General features: G+C 37.5%; 1 protein-coding gene across 8 annotated transcripts in view; it reads right to left on the bottom strand.

Moving 5' to 3' along the window:
* Positions 1–2606: 2606 nt before the first annotated feature.
* LOC102229589 (calcium/calmodulin-dependent 3',5'-cyclic nucleotide phosphodiesterase 1C-like) overlaps positions 2607–16263 on the bottom strand; it is a 123878-nt gene continuing 110221 nt past the window's right edge. For 7 of the 8 annotated variants that reach the window (XM_023335743.1, XM_023335745.1, XM_023335751.1 and 4 more), the window contains 7 exons: positions 11581–11701; positions 10428–10509; positions 9749–9869; positions 8114–8289; positions 7070–7303; positions 6744–6806; positions 2607–6503 (listed from right to left, as the gene is read on the bottom strand). In XM_023335743.1, coding sequence (XP_023191511.1) covers positions 6487–6503; positions 6744–6806; positions 7070–7303; positions 8114–8289; positions 9749–9869; positions 10428–10509; positions 11581–11701 — 814 coding nt within the window. In that variant the 3' untranslated portion in view covers positions 2607–6486. The remainder of the gene's footprint in view (positions 6504–6743; positions 6807–7069; positions 7304–8113; positions 8290–9748; positions 9870–10427; positions 10510–11580; positions 11702–16263) is intronic. The other variant, XM_023335746.1, reaches the window with a different exon arrangement.

Below are 16263 nucleotides of genomic sequence, written 5' to 3'. Positions count from 1 at the left end.
AAAAATAGCATCTCTACATATAAGACAGCTGTTATATCCCATTGCCTATTTAATTTTAATACAAAAAATTAATCGGTGCTTAATTCTACTCAATTAAGCACCGATAGGTTGATCACCTGAACCCAATGTTAATGCACTTGAAAGGTGTAGCTAAAAATTAGGATTATTTCATTTAATATTTATTTCACAACTCTCCCTAGATTCAAATAATTTCATGTTTTTTAAACATGGATATAAATATATATATATTTTTTAATTATTTATTTCTCCATTTTTGCTCATTTTTTTTATTTCACCTTTTGCAAATGACAATTTAGAATCAGGGAAATGTTTGTAGTAGGTTATAGAATAGAACAAAATAGATCATTTCACTCAGGATATAGTCATAAATTGTAAAATGAGAATATCAAAAACTTTTGCACTTTTAATTTTTTAGAGCGACGTAATTATAAATTCCAGCTGGTGTGTGCTGCTGGACAAGATACAAGTTTTAGGCCATGTTGTGTCACGCTGCTTCTGTCCAGTGCCCTCAGAGCAAATCTCTCTGCAGGTGTGGCTGATTTCTTTTAAATGGAAGAAAAAGCAAACTGATTAGCAGGTCCAGGTAAGATCTGTGCAGCTTTGTTCCCGCCAGTGGTTGTGTGATTAAATCACACGAAGTGAGTCTCAAGGAGCAGCTTAATGAAGGGACAAGCTGGTGAATGCCTCTGCGCCCTCCTCCCCCTCACGTCCTCCTACTCTCCCTCCAACAAGCAGCACTGGAGCTCGGCCCAAGACTGGGACATCAGGCTGGGTGGAGCACGGACACACACACTCACACACGTAAGGACCTTGTTTAATGCCGCTTAATGTACTTATTCATCACTTTGTCATCTAAGAAAGGAACAATTCGAATACAGGGGATCTAAACATACAGGTTGTCTTTTCTAGGTTTAAAAACGTATGACTTACAGCACACACACACAAACACACGCCGCCAGAGAAAGATTGACAAAATGATGTAGCAGACTCCACAGGACACATTTTCTATCCAGCCACCCTTGACTGGAGTTAATACAGCAAAGAAACTCATTTACACATTTTACTACCAAGTGGATTTAATTGAGCAATGACAAAAAAAAAAAAAACAGCAGCTCTGTAAATCAACAGTGAGCCAAAAGAACAAAGAAATCCGACAAATCTTCCTTTACAGCTGCTCCAAATATCTCGCTAAGGCCAGAAAATAAGCATTAAAATCTCTTTAAAACACTGTTGATAGCTTTTGGTTACAGGCAGTCCCTGTTCACACGCCTGGCACTGGTCTTTTATGGCGAGGAACCTAATACAAGATTTCTGTTCTAGTGCAAACACAGTGGCCATAGGCACCGAGGAACAGCTGCCATATAATTGAATTAACATTCGCCTTCTGCTCCGGCACTCAGCGCTGTGCTGAGAAGTCATACGAAAACCTTCTCTGAGCTCCATCAACCTGCCCATGAATATGCATGCTGCTAGTGATAAATATGCGCTCTGTGTCTAATGTTTGTGGAGTTGCCTGCACAACGAATAAAGAGTTATACCATGTAGACTGTCTTGGGGATTGACATGGTATATATCAAGTTGGTTGATCTTTCTTTCTTTTTACCGCCACAGGCCCCCTGAGGATGAGAGCTGTGATACCTCGGATGTTTCAATGAGATTTAAAGTCTAACAGAGACATCTAGTGGACACATGCTTTGTTCTAGTTACACAGGGGTGTCAAACTCATTTTCATTTTGGGCCGTATCAAAAACCTGAATGTTCTTAAAGGGCCGGTTGTGCCAGAATGTATAAAACCCACTAAGCTGTTAAAATATCAATGAATGGCTGTTTGTGTCAGTTTTTTAAAATTAAATATTGAACATCTTTTCACACTGACCAGTCCATCCAGGATTTTGTGAATGTTTGTGGGTTTTGAATGAGGGTTTTTTTTTGCTAATATATGATGCTAAATGTAACTTTTATTACTCGCCGTATCGGTCATGGACTATAGCTCGACATCAAGTCAGGTTGAGGCAGCAGTCACTGAAACCCAATGTTTTCAGACAATCAGGAAAAGAAATGTGGGGAGCTGTTGATTTTGTGTGGAATTTGTATGAATTTTGCAGATTTGTGAAAAACTGGAGGGACTACTTGACACCTGTAAAGGGCCACATAAAAAGCTATGGTGGGCCGGATTTGTCCCCCGGGCCTTGAGTTTGACACGTGTTTTGGAGACATGTCAGTAGTTCATAGAATAAAAGAACAATGTTCATTTTACTCATATACCTATAAAGAGTGAAATCACATAAACTGATCATTTCAAGTGTGACATAGTGTCATAAACTCTGAAAACTCACCAGTTTCTGTAATAAAGCTATTTGGGTTTTGAATTAATATACTGAAAACAATTACTTTTCAGTGAAATTCTCATTATTGTGAACAGGTAGTGATACCAGGAAAAGCCTACATTATTACAGCTTAGGCATTTTTGTTTAGTGTTATGTGCATCTGTTCTATTAAAGGACTAGAAGTTGAATACAATTTAAAAGATCTCACTTCTAGGTTCTAGGGTAGAGGTGCAGAAATGAAGACAGGCACACATGATCTGAGCCCTTTGAGTTCAGATTTATTGATACGGCTGTGCAGTCACAGAGCATGGTGGCACACACGGCCGCCTGGCCAGCTTGGGACAGTGACACACACATGCACGTGCGCTCACACTCACACGCTTCTCTTCATTCTGTCCACAGAAGAGAGGCAGAGGAGAATTATTACCAGCTTTTAAAACAATTCATCAACTTCTGTACGCTAGCATGTTGCAGCTGTGATCTTCAATTATGATTATTGTGTTGCTACAGTTTTATGAACCAAAACAGATCAACGTCGTCAGCCAATTGGGTTATCTAAAACCCATCACTGTTGTATCTTAAATGGGTTGTTTGGTCAGATTTAAGCAGTCCACTGCATCTCTTTGTTTAATCCTCTTTCTCTCACAGCCACTCATCTAATCACACTCATTGACAGAGCAGGTCACAGTGAGGAGATCAGAAATGCACGTTAAGTATTTTTGCAGCACACACACACACGCATCCACGCATTACATCCATCTATTCTCAGTCATTAGATCACTGGTTGCTGAGATCAGTTGTTACAGAGAGACAAAACAGGGAAACAAAGCATTAAACAGACTGATTGTAACCAGAACAAAACACCATATTAAGAAGTCTTTACAGATCAGCAATACAGCTATGTTCCTATGGTGGTCGGTATAATGTCCTGTTAAATGTTTATATATTATAGGCTATCACAGTAGCTAGAAGAACGTAGAGCAAAAACTACAAGTCTGTACATGTGTTGGTCTCTTGGTCCAGAAAATATATTCTGCTTTACCAAGCGTCAGGCAGCCTATTACAATTATGTTTTTATTTCTAATATTTAAAGATTGTTGCACGTTACATTAACAGTTTAAATTTTTCTTTTTCTGACTTCAGCGCTGGTGAAGAAAAACAAGGTAGACAAACACACAGGGGAGACAATGGATAAAACAAAAGGACTGATAAAAAGGCTAAAACAGTAGAATAAAACTGAAAAACAGACACTACGCCACACCGCCTAGCTATAAAATAGACTTCTCTGAATGAAAGTGAGCAAAATATAGCGCAATATCTAGCTTTAAAAATACTATATTCTGCAACATTAAAAACAAGATAGTCTCGGCTGAATCCTAAGTGTGAAAAATTGTAAGGAGAACTCGACTAGCGGTTCAGCTGCACCGGGATCAGCGCAGGTTTTAACGACATCACTGAACACGTTTACAGGTGTTACTTGTGACATGGAAAGTACAGATAGAGGCACACATTCAGCCAGCTGGCTTGCTAACCACTGACTGCATCTTTTCGATGGAAAGTAGCATATGGTTTCAGTGCATGAGAAACTGCTCTAACCCATCAGAAGCTGGTTATAAAAAACAACATGGATACAAAAACAATCTTTCCCTCACTTTTGATATACGTTTTCATAATTTCTTTAAATGTTCAATCCTCTCAGACGTTTGGATATAACTATGTGGTACAATATAATATACACAGGTACCTTCTAAAACTTAAACTTCACACAATATATGTGGTTAATTTCATAGAAAAAAACTTTGAGGTTTAAGGAAAATAACATCCATCACTTAGCAAATACTGCCCAGATGTGTCTTTTCTCTTCTGCAAATTAATGTGCTGAGCACAGTGCATTACAAAGGTACCGACTTAAAACTTTTTCACATTTTGTTGTGTTACAACCACAAACTTCAATGTATTATAAAGGAATTTTATATGATATAGAGCAATATTTTTGAAGTGGGAAGAAAATGACTGAAACCCCAGTGCAAACCACTGCCTTCAGAAAGTGGCCTAATTAGAGTCAATCCGTGTGTAATTTATTTTCAGTACAAATCCAGCTCTTCTATGAGGGTCTCATAGACCAAGGGATGTAGTTGAAAGGCTTGTGATGAAATCGTGGAGAAATTTAAAGCAGGGCTGGGATATAAAAGTTTGTAACATCTCACAGAGCATTCACAGAATCCATCATCATAAAGAAAGCTATAACAGCAGCAGTTTTAATTTGCCTAAAACACATTGGGAAAAAAAAAAATATATATATATATATATATTTGGCCTTCATGCAATCTTCACCATGAACACAGCATCTCCAATGTGACAAATGGAGAGGGCAGCATCATGCTTCTGCTCAGCAGCGAAAGGGAAGCTAGTCAGAGGTGATGAGTACATGAGTCAAGTTAAACACAAGGCAAATGCTCTTGATTTACTCTTAGTGAGTTGCTGTAATAGCAGCCAATAATGGCTGTACAAAATGGTGATTCAGGGCAGGATTTATGTGCCCAGTTTTCAGATACAAATATATGAAGAAAACGTTGAAAAATTGTTTTCTTCACAGCTATGCATTACTCTGTCACAACAAATCCAAATAAAACAAATAAATGTTTGTGGTTCCAACACAACATAAACCTTATACAAATCATAAATACCTTTGCTAGGCACTGCATAAAGTGAAAACTGACCCACGTGTCCAATATGGTACATATGCAAAGTGCGCAATAAGTACATTTTTTATATACAACATTACAGGCCTTGAAATCCTGGCAAAGAGAAGCAGACACGCTTTGGACAGATACGCCTCAGATGCGTCGCAGAAGCGTGAAAGTTTCGGCAGCCTAAGTGGCGTATGGGCACACTGTAAACACGCTGATTGAATGTCACACCAGCGACCAAGAAGGGGAAGCTGTTTGGACAAAACTGCTCTGTGGAATAAAAGCAAAAATGAACACTGAAAAAATTGTTAGCAACAATGTTGAGCTCTTGCTACAGCTTCAAAACACATCAGAAGGCATCAAGTAAACACACAATGTGACAATATTAGACAGAAATAGTGCATAAATTGTACAGGAAATTAATGCAAAACAAATATGTTTTCAAAAAGATGAACAAAAACATTGTATTTACAAAAAAAACAAAAACAAACTTGAATGCATCTGAGCGTGTGATATGTTAAAATTGCAAAAAGCTGCTTTCTAATTTTTGGACTTTTATTTTTTTCCACAAATATCTTACATTTTATCTCAAAAATATTTCCCTCACTGGACGGCTGATGGATTTCTGTTCCATATTCAACCATTAATAAACATTTATATATGTACAGAAAAGAAAAACATAGGAAAAAATAAAACCATTTGCACCTGGCTGTAAAGAATACAAATGCATTTAATTGCAAAAAAGTTAAAGAAAGTAAACACACAAAATATTTTCTTTTTGTGGCTTTAGCAACCATAAGGAGCACTCAAAGGAAAATTGTTTTCTAAGTTAGTCTAGATTTATTTAAGGAGTACTTGGTAATAAAACAGTAGTGCTGAAGACCTGTGGCAAGAATCTCAAATTACTGTACAGACATATAATCTACATGCAGTATAGGCATTGTAGAAGTCCCTCTAGATATGCATCTATTCTGCATATTTGGTAGTAAGTCGCAACAAATCTCTTAACTCCCATCTCCCAACAAATAAATCTAATATAGATGTATCCAAGATGTGGAAGTGGGACTTTTAAAACAGCTACAAGAGTTGAGTTAAAAAATGCAATAAAAAGGAAAATAAAAGAACACTGCCCAAACTACCACAAAAAAAAAACAAACTAGTTTGACACTGTTATAGCCACTGGATGGAAATAAACCTCTTCATTATTATTTTTTTATTATTATTATTAAAAAAAAAAAAAGCAGGAAAGAAGGAATAATGCACCTTACTGTTTATAAATGGCGAAAACATTATACATGTGATAGAAGCTGTTGAAATGCAAAGACATAAACAAAAAGGAAGCAAAGGTGTCAGTTTTTCAGTCGTCTGTAGAGGGCAGCAGAGTCCAACTTCAACCTTTAAACAGCAACAGGGCAGAATCAGTGTAGCCATGATGCTCCTCTTCTCTGTTATTCCATCACTGCCTCTGTTTGGATGCAACAGGATACATACTTTAGAAATTTTGAAAACAAGTTTTACCAAATTCATCATTTGTATATCAATCATTGCGACGACACCCTATTTTGGGGTCTAGATATTTTATTTTGTATCTCGTTCGTGCCTTCAGGCACATAAACATCTGTTTTTCTTTGAATGTTTTATTAGATCTTTATGACAGCCACTTTGGCATTCTGTCAATAATTCATAATTCTCACTTTAAACCCACCACTCATTCCTTTGTTCTTGTTTTCTTCACCATCAGGAGATTCACCCCCCTCTGACAACTCACCTGGAAATCCAAAATACCAGTTTTACTTATTACACTGACATATATATGTAAAATGCAAGATTCCCAGAACGGTCAAAAGGAATGTTTTAAATGCTGTTAACTGTTGTTCTTTAAAGAAGGTAAAAGCTTCACAAAAATGGGAGTTTGGAAAATTGCCATGAAATCTGAGACCTGTGCATCTTTTAACACACGACTAGTTTGTACGTCTGATCACGATGTTGAAGTTTTGTCACCAGTGGAATTGGAAAGTTCAGCTGACGTACCGTTCTGCAGCAGGGGACTCTGGTGTGACATGTTCTCAAGAGGGTTCGCCTCCTTTGGTTCCCCTGTGTTTCCATCTGGTGATCTGCTGACCTCTGCTGACTCTGGCACCTTGCTGTCCGATTTGTTCTCCTTCTGTTCAGGGTATGCAGACTCTGTCTGGACCTCCTGCGGTTCCATAGCTTCCTCCTGCTGAGCTCGCTCTTCTGCTTCCTTTTTAGCTCTCTCTTCCGCTTCTGGAGTCACATAAGAGATTAAGGTTGTTTGGCAAGGTGGAGCCTCTATCAATCAGCTAATATTGACTTAATTTAAGTGCTTTGTTCTGATTCAGACGCCATACATAGCAAGATCTTAAAATCTTCTGAAGTTAAAACAACCATTTACACTTTTGACCACTTGAGGGCAGCCAAAACTTGCTTTCAAGAGAATGTTACTGTTCAACACTCAAAAAGGAGAACTGGGCCTCTTTTGGCTCATATTTACATTTCACCAGCAGAAAAAGCTTTACGAATGAGAGGTGCAACATTTTCAACAACCAAGTTGTCCAGTTCTTCCACATTAAACACTTAAGAGTACTAAGACTTACATGACTCAGAACATACAGTAGATTCTATCTATATACAATGATTTCATTTGTGTTGGCCTCACCAGCTTAGCAAACCTTTGCATCTTAGCCCATATATTAGCTTCAGAATGTTTCGCTGATTTACTCCTTTCAGGCAATTATCACAGCCTTTTCACTTTCTTCTTAGTGCCAACAAACAAAAAAGTGCCAAACACCTTACAATGCTTGCTAGAATATCTGCCAACTTAGTTTGTTTACACTACCTGCTGCAGAAAAAAAAAATAAAAACAAAGTGAGAAATAATGGTCTGCCCGGGAGAGAGGTAAACATCTGAGTAAAACTAAATTAAACTTCGCTTCAAGCTAAAAGCAGTTCATCTTTATATTCCACTATCTAAACTTTCCCACTATCAGAAATGCTGCAGTCTTTAGAGCTTTATATGTTTTGTTGCATATGATGAACTGTGAAGGTTAAACTGTACCTTTGGTAGCCTGGGCTTTCCATCTTTCCCTGTTCTGATAAACTTCCTCATTCCACAAGGCCTTGAAGTTTTTAATGTCCACCGTCAGAAGGGAGCTTTGGCCAGACGAGCTGCTGTCAGATCCCATGCTCTTCACGCTGTGCCTCTTGGTTTCATCTGAGCTAATACTGTTTAGACTGAAAAGAAAAGAAATATATAAAAGATGAACAGCAAAATTCCAAGAAGACAAGTTGACAGCCATAGTTTCTGCTGAGAGGCATCTATGACAGGATATTGTTTGAACTGTAAACTAATAGCATACCACTTGTATCCTTTTAGTTAAGTTGCTAATGATATATGATATTTCCTATTTTTCTTGGTACTAAATCTACAATAAAACTCATACTGATGTTAATATTTTCACAAGTAACTTGAAGGAAATAAATGTGAAAAAGGATAAATTACAATATATAAAGCACAAGTGGTAAAAGGTGTCTGAGCCCTTTGGTTTTTTCATGTGTCCTGTCTGTGCTGTCTAACTAGCTTTCAATAGTGACATAAATGTGATTTCTTGGTTTTGTATTGTTAATAAATTTGCAAAAATCTCTAAAGAACATGTTTCCACCTTGTCATAATGAGGTATTTGTGTGCAAACGTTTGAGGAAATAGATCAATTTAATACAATTTGGAATAAGGCTGTAACATAGCAAAATGTGGGAAAAGTGAAAATCTATGAATACTTTCCGGACGGACCCTCAGGAAGACTGAAAGAGCAAATATAGTTACAGACTACTGTGGCAGAGTTAAATGCTATCAATAACCTGCATGAGGAAAGCTGTAAACACCCAGGTGTCTATAAGCACAGCTGCACTATGCAAGTTTTACACTGTTTGCTTCAACTGGAGCCTCACTGAGTAATGGTAATGATGGCTGTAGAAGAGAAAGACTGGGCTCAAATTTATGTTCAGTTCCAAGCATGGCTGTAGAGCCAGACAGTTAAAGGACTGGTTTATTATCCAATAAAAGTGCTTTCCAAGATGGAAAGTTCCTTTAAACAATCCTTTTCAGTGCAGCTCACTTGTTAAAAACACAATATTAAGGGAACTGTGCCTTACTTATGTGTCACCTCTCAGCCTTGCACATAGCTGATATAGAAGGAGACTGGAGAAAAAGTACCGAGCCAACAAATTAAACCAGGGGAGAGAAAATCACTTCCTTTTGTATCTCCTCAGGCAAATATGTAAGCCAGGCCAGCTTGAAGGCTCATTCATGATCATGGCTGATGAGCAGAGCTTAACTAGCGTCTCTAAAATGCCAATTTCAAGGTGTGTGGCTCCGCAAGATGAAAGGTGGAGACATTTCCATGCACAGAAATGGATTACTCATGGGAGACTCATCTGCTGTTCTCAATACTTCCATTAGACATGCTGTTGTTGCAGAGGAGCTGTAGAGGTTCAGTCATGCAATTTAGAGAGCTGTTGCTCAGAAAGATTTGAGAGGTGAAGGCTTGAAAACAAGAAAAAATGTTTTATCGTTGATTAAATAGCCTGGAAGATTAAAATCTATTCACATTTATACACAACGCCCTCTGCTTTGCTGTACTACCAAGAAAGCATTTAACAAACATTTTCACCAGAAATTTCTCTCATAACTTACCTTGAGCGTCTAAAGGTAGAAAGACCAGAGTGGGAGGCCTCGTCGATGAGCGGAGTGACAATGCGCTCCATCATGTCAGTCAGCACAGTGAAGGTGGGAACCACGATGAAGTCTATGAACCCTGGTGACAAACATTTCAGGAAGAATTATTGTCAGTATGGCTGTGACAGGAAAGAAAACAAATACAAAACAGTTAATGGGGAAGAGTTAAAACCACAACAAATACCTTCAATATTGTATCTAAATTGAAAATGTCATAAACTTACTAGAATGCATTGTTTCATGAGTATGTATGTTCTCTTTCTTTTCTGATGTTTCATTCATTTCGTTTAATTAAACAAATATTATTATTATTTTTACAGAATTTGAACATGTGAACCAAGACTATGCGTCTTGAGGACTGTTTTGGTTTAGTTACTGCTCTGAGTGTGTTCTTTTATCAAATGGACTTTTTTAATCTGCATACTCCAGTGAATGATTTAGTAATTTAGTAATTTAGTAACCAATTACTAAATTAGTTGACAATTATTTCAATACTATTGAAACAACACGATTAATTTGATTAGTTGTTTCAGCTCTAACTTTATGCTTTATTTCAAGATTATTTTGAATAAAGAAATTAAAAAAACCTGGTGTTTTTGTCCTAACAAAAGTAAGCAAAATATTAGAAGCCACTCACCAATCTGAGACTGTGCAACCAACGTCGACTTTCTGTCACACAGTGGAGAGAATGGCAGGCCTAGTTCGGCTTCTTTGTCCCCCTACAAACACATCAATTTCAACAGTAAAGGGACTTTAGATTGGATCCTACAAAAAAATAAATAAAAATACCCCACATCACATAGGCATACAGACAAGCCATTAGACATCAGATTTGTCTGAGCCCCACCCATTATCTTTTCAGGCCACAAATCTGTTTCAATTTCTCCTCCAGTTTGTCGCAAACCACTTAGATGGGCAATGGAGAGGCAATATTCTTTTGAGAAGCTATTTGTTGTCGATTCACATCCCAAGAGACAAAGGCCTTATAGAAGTAGGCAAGATGACAATGAGAATGAAAATGAAAACAAATATTTACAAAGAAACTGATTAATGGATTGGTGCATCATTTACACCTATGTCGCTTTCGATAATGTTTACAAATACATATTTTAGAATTCATAGACTACTGTTTTATTGAATAGGACATATTGTACAACTTAATCTTCCATGGTGTCTGTTTCTTTATTTAAATAATACTTATGTATACATAACCCACATATAAAGATTTTTTTCTGAGGGAATCTTCTGCTGAGGTTCTTTATTAAAACAGTTACTCATTAACAACATTATTTTATTGTCGAACTTGAACAGAAGAGACAAAATAAATCAGATGTATTGTAGAATCCTCTACTTCATCTGCCATTAAAAGAAATCTAGACTCACTTCCATAGCCTCTGTCTTTTGTTGACATGCATTTCAAAAACTTCTCTACTTCATTTAGGTGATGCTGATTAAATGACTGGAGTTTTTTCAAGTATGCCAATAACTTGTCAGAAGTTCAACAAACCCTGTGGCCCCTTTGGCGTATATACATTTACCATAAACCCAAACCATTTTTAAAATTTTCTTTAGATGAAACTGGGGTATTTAACACCCAATTGTCAAATTTTGCATAAGGTATGACAATCTTTCAGTCAACCAACCGATTTTCCTGAATCAGTCTTAGTAACAAATAACTAATACACTGCCAGTTTAAAAGAAACACCATCGTACTGACATCAACAGATAATTTTTTTTTATTTCAAAAGCTACCAAAGCTTCCAGCGAAAATGCCAGGAGAACTCACTCACCTGTCTGAAGAACTCCTCAAGTAAAGAAGTGGTCCATCGGTGGTGCAGGTCCCAACTTTTGGCTGGATGGCTGATGTCAGCTGTGTGGAGAAGTAGGGAGAGAGCCTTAGGCTTGTCGATGCTGTGAAAGAGGAAAAAGAAAAACAGACACAAATCTTTTTTTAAAAATGGAAGGTCATACTTATATTATTACGGTAATTTCTCTCTCTAAGATACAGACGTGTTGAATGTTTTATTTGTGGTGGAGAACAACCATAAATATAAGGTTAGACAAAAGTATGGAAGCAAGCTATAGCACAGCTCAGTTGGTTAAATGATAGTCTGTGCAGACAAAACATAGACAAAGCCTAAGTGGAAAAAAAATGTTAGAACTCTAAGCTCAGGGGTTATAAGTTATTATGTGATGGCAAATAAAAAAAACTGATGACACGCATTGAGATTTATTTTATAACAAGTTTGTTCAACAACAACATAAAAATTATAAAAACACACAAAAAAATTGACAGCTATACAGAACATATTCTCAAGAGATTTTTGTTTAAATCGGATGAAATCACTATAATTAGTACAACAGCTCGAGCTGTTGGTCAAAATCCTCCTGTATCTCTCATTTTATGGAATAATATGAACAGCCACAGACATAATCATTTAATTCTCACCTCCACCTACACACCTATTGTTCAGCACCAACCGGTGATCAAACGAATCGTGAGGAGGTGGCCATGGAAGCTGAAGAAACTCCAAAATGCTATGATGAGACCACTGACTGGGACGCACTCAGTGAGTGACACTGTGGTGACATCAATGCCATGACTATGTGACAAACTGCATTATCTGTGGAGAGCACAATCCCCAGCAGTACAATGAGGAGCTTCCACAATAACAACCCCTAGATTGTCATTATCTGAAAAGGCTGCTGAACATAAGGAAAAGAGCCGTCTGGGGGTGAGATACAGAGAGTTACTGAAGAGTGAGCTCAGAAAGCTTAACGATAGTGCAACGTTGTTGACAGTGAAAAGTTAGAGAGCAATCATTGGCAGAACAGTGTGTGGGATGTCTGGTCAGAGATGAAAAAGATCTCTTGCTTCGAGGTGAAGAGTGATCAGATTGAGGTAACCCTGGACAGAACCAATTATTTTTGAACAATTTCCTATAAAGAAGGTAAACTCATAAGGATGTGCAGCATTGCTCTCTCATGCATCTAGACACACAGACTTCACAGCCTCCTTGAAACCAAAGATTTTCAATGCACCATTTAATGTCACCATAGACCTCAATCATTGCCCTTAACACAGCCTTAGGCACATTCAACATTTATATCAGTATACATAGCAACTTAAACTTGCGTTTTTACTTTCCTCTCATGCAGAAAGAAGAAGAGGCAGCTGGAATGACTGAGCACAAAAAGGCTGTAAATAAAGATAATGTTAGCTCCAGGATCGCTATGTGCAACTTCAGAGTACCAGAGTCTGTGTTCTAGACGTCCTGTCTTCTGACAGTGCCTGAAAAAAACCTCATTCATCTGCCCACAACAGCTAAAGACCAGCCACTCTAATACCCCACATCATAAAAGCAAAGATGTTTTTTTTCCTTCTGCATATAAACCCAGACCCGCCGTAGTTTTATTGCTATGACAGAGTCAGAGCTGTAGATGAAACCACTAAAACCACTCTCATGCTGACAAATAGGCAAGCTCAATGCCGATGATTATATCCTTTGATATCTCCAGTATTTCAAGGATGAATCTGTCTGCATCACCATGGGAGAAGCTTCTCACATTTAAAAGCACTTAAAATCCTCAGGTTTTGAAACAAAAATAAAGAATGTATGTGGGAGCGGAAGGAGTCAGCAAGACCACCAAAGAAACTGTTATCTCCAAGTCAGCATGTCAAGGACATTTAAGCATTTCATGGTTTAAAGAACGATGTTGTAGAGTTGCCTTACTTAAAGGGGGATTTTCTTGGGGAGTGCCATCTGACTGTGTTAAATCAAATACTAGAACCAGTGATTAAAAGTAGCGATGCACTAATATGAACATTTGGGCCGATATTGATATGCAATATTATTGCAGCTCTGGGAAAAAAATTAAAAAACCACTGCACTGAACCCCATTGAAGACCTCCTGATTATTCCACCAAATATTGATTTTTTAATTCTTCCTGAGTTAAAACATTAGTATTGCTGTTTCTAAATTTTCTTTGCATTTTTTGAGGTCTGACAGCACTGCATCATTTTTGCTATTTTGACCATTTTTCATTTTCTGCAAATAAATACTAAAGTTTTGCTTGGAATTTCAGAGACATGTTGTCAGCAGTTCATAAAATAAAAGAACAATGTTCCTTTTATTCAAACATATACCTATAAAAAGTAAAATCAGTGAAACTGAACATTTTAAGTGGTCTCTTAATTTTTTCCAGACCCGTATTTCTGCTATGGCCAATTACTGATATTTACCCATATATTATATGTTATGTATATATATTTTTTCACTTTTTTGACCACACTACTGACTTCACCACTGCTTCTGTCCTTCAGTTAAACTCCCCACAGTCCTCTGCTGCAACAAAACAAATACCACACGACCAACCTCCTGCACTTATCCTCCAGAAACAAATAGCAACAAGATGGGAATACATATTGTTTGATAATATCAGCTCAGTTTTATGTATCGCACCAATATCATCATGTTAGAAATGATATAGGCCCATGCCAATGTTAGAGCTGATATATCCCTAATGTCAGTTCAATGTTCCATATGTTCTATTGGAGTTTACCAGCAAATACAGTAAGTTTATGTAAACGGTGAATATTTCAAGTATTGACTTTTCTTTGTTGTCTTTATTTGCCTACTTTTTGACAGCTGGCAGGTTTCAGGCCCACTTTGTGTATGCTTTGTTGGAAGAAGTGGAAAACAATCTTATCTAATTTTCTATTCGTAGCAGTGGTGTTAGGCAGAATCATGCCCACCTCATTGGTTCAGAAACAGTACCATATAGAGACAGAAAGTCATTTTTAAAGATGTTTTAAAGATGTTATTAACATTCCAAAATATTGGCAAATATTGTGCAGCCCTTGTGAAAAAAGGCTGCAGTGGCACAGAGCTGTTGGTAGAGATGTTACCTTACAGCAAGAAGGACCTGGGTTCGATTCCCAGCCCGGGGTCTTTCTGCATGGAGTTTGCATGTTCTCCCTGTGCATATGTGCGTTCTCTCCGAGTACTCCGGCTTCCTCCCACAGTCCAAAAATATGACTGTCAGGTTAATTGGTCTCTCTAAATTCTCCCTGAGTGTGTGTGTGTATGCATGGTTGTTTGTCCTGTCTGTCTCTGTGTTGCCCTGCGACAGACTGGTGACCTGTCCAGGGTGAACCCCGCGTCTAGCCCGGAACGTTAGCTGGAGATAGGCACCAGCACCCTTCCCAACCCCTCTAAGGGTGTACAGAAAATGGATGGATGGATGGATGGATGGATGGACTTGTGAAAAAAGGTAGCCTTGCCCCAGTTTTCTACTGTTCTACTGTCTCTGCTATGCATGTTTTTAGTCTAAACTTAGTATTTTTATTGAACAAAAGAAGCTTCTATGCTGCCCTTGTAAAAAGATCACTATCATAAAGTCTTTGGATCATGATGCTTTCAGATGCACTCACAGACAAACAATATTGAAGTTGAACAAGCTATAAACTGGAGGCAGCACAATTTCCTAGACCTTGACAGTCATTTTTCATGAAGCTTTCACTACAGCTGCTGAATCTTTCTTCTTGAAGTTCTAGATGATCTGAAGAAGTGTTGCTTTGTTAGCAATATTGTTTGCATGCAAGGCTAATTAGATGCTAAGGAAAAATGGTGTTATGCTGCTCTTTGGAGTTAGTCATTGCAGAAAAAAGGGGATCAGTATTTCAAGAACATCTGCCCCTGATTGTTCCAGTGAATTTAACTGCACTCATTTAAGGCTTCATTATTGTTATGTATGCTTGTGAATGAAGTTAATAAAAATTTTTTGTGAAGAGACAGAAATGCGTTTTTGTTTTCTGTTCTCTTGTTTGCAAAGTGAATTTTATGAAATAATACAGGTCGTTTCAGAGACTTGATTACTCCACACAATAATCTTCAAACAATAAGGACCGTCAGCACAAAAATCATGCCATAACATTAGCAACACAGTATTTGCTTCATAGAGCTTCTAAAAATCAATCCATGCTTGGAACTCCTCCGGATCACTAAGAGGTGACATAATTGGAACAATGACACACTAGTACCTAAATTATATGCCCAGAAGTGCACACACTTTCACCCAATATCCAGATAAAGCAATGGAATAACTTGAGTCAGAGACAGCTTTATTTCTGCTGCAATAAAAGCTAATAGGTGGTTACCAGTCACACAACACCAATAACAACAGAGAAAACGCCTTTAAAGTCAAAATATAGAACATTAATATTTCTTATGTTTTTGTTTTATCTTTTGTGTACTCTGACCATTTATTTCAGTTTAAATTTCTTGAGGCTCACAGCCAGAGATCAGGGATAAATAAACCATTGCTGCAGAACCTTAACTTGCAAATAAACAACAAACTATAGTTTAATTTTAAATACAACTCATTCATCCATACATGGACATACTCGCCTCCATCCCCATGTCGTTACAGTATGAGACAGATAATCTGTGAAAAGATCTCCTCCACTGTT

Source organism: Xiphophorus maculatus, chromosome 6, assembly GCF_002775205.1.
Source record: "Xiphophorus maculatus strain JP 163 A chromosome 6, X_maculatus-5.0-male, whole genome shotgun sequence".
Classification (NCBI taxonomy): Eukaryota; Metazoa; Chordata; class Actinopteri; order Cyprinodontiformes; family Poeciliidae; genus Xiphophorus; species Xiphophorus maculatus.
This window is presented reverse-complemented; position numbering and strand designations above follow the sequence as displayed.